General features: G+C 39.1%; 1 protein-coding gene across 1 annotated transcript; it reads left to right on the plus strand.

Annotated features, from left to right (window-relative positions):
- The first annotated feature begins 841 nt into the window (after window positions 1-841).
- LOC311076953 (B-cell receptor CD22-like) lies at window positions 842-5,069 on the plus strand. The gene is made up of 10 exons (XM_084105463.1): window positions 842-896; window positions 1,083-1,139; window positions 1,511-1,870; window positions 1,967-2,212; window positions 2,976-3,257; window positions 3,396-3,486; window positions 3,602-3,647; window positions 4,457-4,540; window positions 4,628-4,687; window positions 4,897-5,069. Exons 2-10 carry the CDS (start codon window positions 1,085-1,087, stop codon window positions 4,921-4,923), a joined length of 1,251 nt encoding a protein of 416 aa, XP_083961589.1. The 5' UTR covers window positions 842-896; window positions 1,083-1,084; the 3' UTR covers window positions 4,924-5,069.
- Window positions 5,070-8,278: the final 3,209 nt, after the last annotated feature.

Genomic DNA, 8,278 nt, shown 5'->3' on the forward strand with positions numbered 1-8,278 from the left:
TTTCTGCTGGACAGGGTAAATCCAGTTTGGTTTTTCTAAATTGTTCATGACTGTTTCAGGAAGCACCGGGGGGAGGGGGAGGGGACGGGATGAGGAGGAGGAGGAGGAGGGAGGAGGGAGGAGGGAGGGGACGGGATGAGGAAGAGGGTCGAGCTAGCCTCCGTTTTGTTTGATAATACTTTGAGACAATGCAAAGTAATGCACATTCGTACATTGAGACACATTGGGCTGTGCATGTGTTCTTCATTACGGGCTGGCGCTTATGTGTGTGTGAACTGATTCTGGATGAGGTCATTTCCTGTCCCTCCCACCGCGACTGCCCACCACTTCCTGTCGCTATTCTTTTCGCCAATAAACTGAAGGCAAAAATTCCCTCAAGGATGTCAAAATATAACTTGTCTGTCTGTGGTCAAAGTATCGACATCCAGTCTTACTCAATATAAGTTCCGCCTATATTGAGTGTCTTGCTCAATAATTCCTCAGAAAATGTTTCCAGGAAGAAAGACTATAAAAACGTAGTAAAAAAAAAAAAAACACGTTTATTTTTATTCCATTTATATCTGAACATCCCTTTAATCTTAAAATGTGATTGTGAATGAAATGAAATGTGAATTCAAGTGAAACTGTAAATACGTCCTAGATGTTAATAAATCTTTGTACTAGACCAATCAAAGTGGTGGACAAACTTCTTCATATTGTTAAACATGTTGAGTTTAATTACTTTTTAGATATCAATAAATGCCATTGGATCATGATGAAAAGTTGTCTTAAGTTGCTTGTATGGGCATGAGTGAAGAAAGAGGAAGAAACATTTACTGTTTGTGCAAGCATTTTGAAAACACTGTTAACCATGAGAATTTGATCAGTGTAACGCCTGAGAGACTCGCCAGAACACGGTAAGAGTTACGCTGGTTACTGAGTGAATATAGTCAGTCTATAGTCTATTTACTGTTGTAGAAACCACTCACATAATCAAAAGGAAATATTCTCCATGAAAAATTGTTTATGGAAATGTTTTTAAAGCTAAAGATTGTTTTTATAATGCTCACTGTGTGTGTGATCCTGTGTTGTTGTTCTTGTAGTGATGTCACTGATGAAGGCTCCTCCTCTTCCTCTGGTGTTTCTGCTCATGATTCACGGTGAGTCGCTCATGCTGGAGAAGATTTTATTGTTCTTTAGTCACTTTTCAAAGTCTTTCTTTCAAATCATGAGTGCGGACCCCCTGTTAAAACCCCTTTCACAAACAAATTTCTGTGAAAGAAAAATCATCCAAATAAAGTTAAAAAATAAAGGCAGTCAGAGCTAAAATTAAAAAGAATAATAACTTTAGATAAATGTTTAAATTCTTCTGATTGGAATTAATGTACAATATTAAATATGTGAATCTATAATGATTATATTAATGTTTTTAATGTGTTTAATGTGTAAAAAAAAGAATGTAATGAACACGAGGGGTCAGTAATTATGAAACTATCGTTTTTGTGTGAACTATCCCTTTAATGTGTTTCAGGAGTTTGTAGCCCGTGGGTTGATGTTGAGTGGGGTGTGAGTTACATTCCTTCACACATCTGTGCACTAAAGGACTCAACAGTGATAATGAGATGCACTTATACATACCCTTCTGTATATAAGATCAAGAAAGTGTTCTGGACCAAAACACTGGTAATAGATGATGAAGAGCCTCCAGATCTGTCTGAGGACCCTGAATACCATCAGAGGCTTCAGTATCTGGGAGATAAACAGAAGAACTGCAACGTCAGACTGAGTGATGTGACACTGAAGGATTCACACATGTACTATTTCAGATTCATCACTGATAAACCTGATGGAAAATACACTGATGATCCAGGAGTGACTCTTACTGTCACAGGTGACTCTGATGAGTTTCATCTCTTCTTCTGCATTATGTTGAATAATAATCAGTGTATGACAGCAGCACTAGATATAATGTGTGTGTTGTGTTCAGATCTTCAGGTGGAGTCTCCTGAGAGAGTGACAGAGGGAGATCCAGTCAATCTGAGATGTAAAAGCAGCTGCGCTCCGACTGACAGAGACACATTCATCTGGTACAGAAACTCACAGCCATTAACTAAGAGAAAACTCAGTAACACACTCCTCCTCAACCCAGTGAGAAGAGAGGATTCAGGCAGATACAGCTGTGCTGTAGACGGACACACTCTCATCTCTCCTGCTGTTCAGCTCAATGTCATGTGTGAGTGTCTATTTTATTTAGTGTATAATAAAAGAATTCAGTTCAGAGGGGTTGCTAAGAACATTTTAAAATGCATCAGTAACTTCAATGCCCTGCATTTATTGCATTTTATGTATTTTCCATTAAACCATAAAGCTATGCATTTAAAATGTTACATTGTAAATTAGTTATTAGGCAGATGTTATCAATCTCTCTGAACATCTTTGTTATTTCCTCATCAGTGCTTTGAATCAATAACGGTTTATTGAAACCTGCAGACTGACAATCCCATAGACATATGCATCTATGTATTGATTATGTCTATGGAACAGATAATGAGGGCTTTAAAACTGCAGTGAGCTAAATGAAGGAACGAGTTTGTGCTTTTAAAACTGTGAACAAAATAGAAAAGAGCGCAGCGTGTCAAGATGAAAAAACTGGAAAAACAGACGAGGCATCAAGATGTCTGTGTAATGCATTATGTTTAGATAAACCTTTTATTTTTTGTTAACAACCTATTTTTCATCACCACTTTACTAGGGTGAAGAATTTATATTAAGTGCAAGAATTTATATTAAAATCTATATTATTTGACATTTATAATATGAGTGAATCTTCACAAATATCAGGGGCATTTGACAATAATCAGGGGCTTGAGCCACAAAAGTAGCTACTCACCAATCGCAGATTACAAGAGGACAATCTGTCCTTATCTTCTGAGCTATTCTGAGACGGGTATGAAGTCTGAAGATTAAAAATGAAATTTCAAATATTTCTCCTGTAGATCCTCCAGGGAATCCTGTGATCTCCATCAGTCCATCTGGTGTAATAGTGGAGGGAGATTCAGTGACTCTGAACTGCAGCAGTGACTCAAACCCTCCTGCAGAAATCAGCTGGATTAAAGGAGGAACGCTTGTAGGATCTGGAAGAATCTACAGCGTCTCAAAGATCAGCTCTGATGACAGTGGAGAATACAAGTGCAAGTCCAGCAATGAACATGGAGAGAAATACTCTGATGCTGTGACTTTAAACGTCACAAACGTCACAAACGTCACAAGCATCATGTGTGAGTTCATGATGGTTCAGTAACTGTGACATTAAATCCTCTAAACATTGACTGTGATTTCTGCTTTAGACCCACCACAGAATGTCTTAGTGTCATTCTTAGTTCGTAGATTTAATTATGATCTTCTCCCTCTTTCAGATCATAGTAATGTTGGTTTGCTCGTCTGGGTAATGATCGCAGTGGCATGTGCAATATTCACTATCATGATCACCATCATACTATATGCAATGTAAATAAAAATGTATCAACAAATAGTAATATAATTTGCTTTTACACTAATGCAAAAGTACATTTGAATATTGCACAAAACAATGAAATGACTTGTTTCCGTTTCTTTTTAACAGTCGGAAGAAAAGGATAAACTGTAGATCTGCAATACACGAGTATGAGGTGAGATGGCCAAAGAACCACAGAATGATACTAATAAATCAATTACAGCTTCTTTGCACATGTAGAACACATATATTGTCATGAACTGCTCTGAGACACGAAGCTTGAGGATCCAAATGCAGTTTATTTGAACAGAGGGTAATCCAAAGACATAATCCAGAAAACAGGCAAGAGGTCAAAAAAGACTGGATAATCAGTCCAAACAATAACAGGGTCACAGGGTCACAGGGACACAGGGTCACAGGGTCGCAGGGGTCACAGGGTCGCAGGGGTCACAGGGGTCACTAGGTCACAGGGTCGCAGGGGAAACAGGGGACACAGGGGTCGCAGGGGTCACAGGGGTCGCAGGGGTCACAGGCAAAAAGGAAAATCCAAGGACAGGCAGAGATCAAAACCAAGAACACGGGAATAACAGACAAATGCTCAGAATTGCAGTACAAACACTAAACAAGACTTTGCAGAGAATGAATGTGAAAACCAGGCTATTATAGGGTGAGTAAACAAAGTAATGAGACACAGGTGAAAGTGATAATGGATGATAGTCTGAACTGAGGATTATGGGGAATGGAGTCTGTGGATGTGTGGTGATTATCCGGGTTGGTTGATGGTAATCCCAGGCACTCTCACTGGTGATTGTTACATACATATATATATATATATACTCAGGATTGTACATGGTTTTATGAGCAGAGACTGTGGAGTGATTACACTTTTGATTGTCATGGTAACAATTTGAAATCTTTTACATTATTTTTTTTTTCTTTTCTAAATTTAAAATGGTGATAGTCCTTCTCTCTGTTTCCCTGTAGAACGATCCCAGACCTGATCCCAGTGAAGGCACATATGCAGCTCTTGACCAGTCCAGATCATCTGACCTCTACGACACAATCACTGTAAGAGAAATATCAAAAACTACATGTGCAAAAGAGTTTGTGCATTCAAAAGTCAGATAATAAATAATCAATGGGTTTTTGCCATAGACTGTCCATCCCAGACCTGCTATTCCCCAGTCGGGCTCTCCTGAATATGAGAATCTGTCAGTAAGTTTCTCAAGTCTTCTCAATTTCATCAGCAAATAAAAAAATGTCCTCAGTAGTCAATCAACTCAACAGATACTAAACAGTCTTTTCTTTCTGTTACAAGATGGATTATATGAGTTTCACTGACAGAAATATATATTTTTTTCTGAGATTATTTGTACCATTTGTAGTGTTGATTTATGTAAATGTGTGTCTTATTTCTGTTGTAGCCACAGCAAGCCGCCACAGTAAGATGAAGCACAAGCTAAACTTTAACTTTTGTCCCATCGCTGGACACATCCACCTCACAACTACCAATGAAAAATGAAACGCATTTTAAGAGTTTCTATTTTGCAGAAAGTAATGGATTATATTCATGTGACATGAATAAACAGTCAATGTGTAATTAATAAATGAGTTTAGAGTTGTTTCTGTAATAATTTATACATTTTATCTGCGTATTAAAGGGTCCACGTGATTTTTCTCTTTATTCCTTTTCAAATAAAACATGAAATGATTAAAAAGGTACAAAGATTCAACATTCTGTTTTAAATCTGGGCTTTTAAGTGTATATTAAACTGGCCAAGTCACGTGATTTCAGAAAACGAGTCTTTGTTAGGTCATACAATGTCAAACGAAAGTTGAAATTCAAACTTTGAATTATAACTCAGGGGGGGGGGTATAACTCATCCGTTTCAATTATATTAAAGGTGCTCTAAGCGATGTCACACGTTTTTTAGGCCAAAACTTTTTTTGTCACATCCAGCAAACATCTCCTCACTATCCGCTAGCTGCCTGTCCCCTGAACACACTGTAAATAAATGCAGCCTCTGTAGACAGCCCCGGCTCCACAAACAGCAACAAAAACAAACTGGCCCAGCCTGGACCACGAAACATAACAAACAGTGCCTTGCTGAACAGATGTTAAATAGAGTTGGGGGCTGGGCGACACCTATACGTTCGCTAGAGAACTAGTCTATGTCGAACCGTGGCTTCCCGTGGGCTCCCTTCACATGAAGCCAGTTTCACTGTAAGCACGGTTCGAAGTGTCGGCTTGTTGCGCCATTCCCCTCCTATGGACTGGATATGTGTGCAATTTTTGCTCCAGTTGAGTTCCCTTTTAACCCTCTGGGGTCTGAGCTGTTTTCTGGGCCCTGGAGGTGTTCTGACATGCTCTGACATTTGTGGTTATTTCTGTTACTTGTGACATTTTCATGGCTAAAGTCTAAATACACTGTATTCAGCACAAACTCTGCTACAATAATATATCAGCAGCATGTATGTAAAAGTTTGTAGTTTTGAGATAATGACATTTATGCGTGGTTTGTGAAAATACAAAAAAAAAATCTCACTGAAATAAGGCCATGAAACCCATACTTATTATTTCTTCACAAGACTTTTGAAAATTGTATCACGTAGCCTAGAATATTTGCTCTAAAACTATGTGAAAATCACCCTGACTGCTCATTCAGATAAGACAATATATTGATTAAAAAATTTTACGACGTGTTTTGTGTGAGAAAGCTTTATGCGGAGGTCATTAATATGTAAGCTTTTCACACCTGAGAAAGACAAAGACCCTCCCCTAACGGCCCTATTAGGAGCTATCAGGCCCTGTCATTCTGAGCAACCTTGCACAATACTGTAAATGAGGAGATTTAAAAAATAATTGCTTTTAAATTGTTTGGATTTATTTACAACACAACATAGTCCAAAGATACACAACAAATGCCGAAAAAGCACTTATTGAAAAAAGTGATCCAAAGACAGAGACCTTTGTGCCATTCCTAAAAACATTGTACATACCATTCATTTCCAAGGTGTTTGATTTTCACTTTACCATGTTCATGTACAGAGACTCATGTGAATGTTGAAGTCAGCAGGACTCAGTGGCATCTGGGCCCTGAAAAAGAAAAAGTGAACATACTGATATCAAGAGAAAGGCCTGCACGATTTTGGGAATAAATTTTAGATTTTTCTGGTTAAAATTGCTTTTTAAAATTCACAGAATACACACACACACACACACACACACACAAATGTTTCCAACAATATATAATATAATGAACACCAGGTTTGTTGTGCCTTGTAGGCATAAGCTCCTATGCGCAGTGCTGGATAAAATAATAATAACAATAACCTATAGCAGTATAAATCTTCCAAAAGATTTCAGTAACAACTAAGCTAGAGAAAAATATATTGATTATCATGTTACTTCAAATGTTTCCATTCGTTATGATGATATGAAATGAGATAATAGTAAAAACATGAAGCCGTTTGGTGCGTTTTGCTTTTCAAACGCGATCGCAATCCAAAATATGATACATTCAAACGAGATCGCGATCCAAAATATGATACATTCAAACGCGATCGCGCTCAAATATTAAACATTATGGTTATGGTTACCATATACATATCTACGTTTGAGCAGATATCCACAAACACAGTAACAGTAAACGGGTTTAATATTATAATATTCACCATATATTGCATATATAGCAACAGTTCAACTGCAATGTGAAATTTATGCAACAATAACAAACTAATATGTAAGAATTTCTTACCTTGCATCTTTCTTGTCTTCAAATCGCGTTCTTCTTCTTCTGAGGTAAATCCAATGTAAGCTCAGGCGCGTCTAAAAGCAGAGGCTTGTGAAGTGTTTTGGTGTTTTGTTTTTGAGGTAATGAGCGCGATCGCGTTCCATGTGGAGATTTGCATGTGAATCTCTTTTGCGTGAGTGGGCGTGGTCAAATTAAAAATAATTAGGAAGCGTTTGAGAAGCTGGACATCTTGTTGGTTTTATACAAATTACTTAAACAGAGAATATTTGTTTTCAGTTTGAATCCGATCATTTAAAATTACACACTTAAATGTTTATAAAGGTGTATGGCTCATAAATGTGTGACTGTCAGGGATCACAGAGGATGCAGACAAGATGGTAGGGTTAATGGTTTTATTTGCAGGAAGTGCGGAGATGCAGACAGATGGTGAGTAACAGTAACACAGAATAACAGTGGATGCTTAGCTGGTTGGTAATGTCTTTCTCTTTGCAGAAGATCTCGGGCTGAAGGCAGAACAGGATGACAGGCAGGACGGAACGGAGAGGATGAATGGCAGGTAGGAATCCAGGTAAGTGTTCGGGAGTCTGTGGGTCATGTTAAGACAGGTATAGACGAGACCAGACACTGAATGAAGGGAGACTGAGAGTATATATGGGGAGTGCTGGTGATGGGACACAGGTGACGGTGATAATTATGATGGCTGAATGAGTGCAGGTGTGCAGGTGTGCCAAGGAGGAAGATGGGAAGTGTAGTGCACACACAGATGAAGACAGAAGAACGTGACCGTGACATTACTCCCCCCTCCCGTAAGGCGCGTCCCGCGCCGAAGAAGGCAGCATACGGGAGGGGGGGTGGGCATCCTGGAGTCCGTGACGGGAAGGTGGAACCGGTTCAGAAGTACGGACTCCAGGATGGTGGCAGGACAGACAAAGGAGGAGGTGATCAGGACGGTGCAGACAGAACAGGGGACCATGGTGGTGCAGGCTGAGCAGGGGACCATGGTGGTGCAGGCAGAGCAGGGGACCATGGTGGTGCAGGCAGAGCAGGGGAC

This window comes from Abramis brama (assembly GCF_963993115.1).
Source record: "Abramis brama genome assembly, chromosome: 25".
Classification (NCBI taxonomy): Eukaryota; Metazoa; Chordata; class Actinopteri; order Cypriniformes; family Leuciscidae; genus Abramis; species Abramis brama.

Coding starts and splice junctions, on each gene's coding strand:
- LOC311076953 (XM_084105463.1), top strand. CDS start 1,085: ATGTCACTGATGAAGGCTCCTCCTCTTCCTCTGGTGTTTCTGCTCATG. Junction 1,140..1,510: donor GTTTCTGCTCATGATTCACG/GTGAGTCGCTCA, acceptor AATGTGTTTCAG/GAGTTTGTAGCCCGTGGGTT. Junction 1,871..1,966: donor AGTGACTCTTACTGTCACAG/GTGACTCTGATG, acceptor TGTTGTGTTCAG/ATCTTCAGGTGGAGTCTCCT.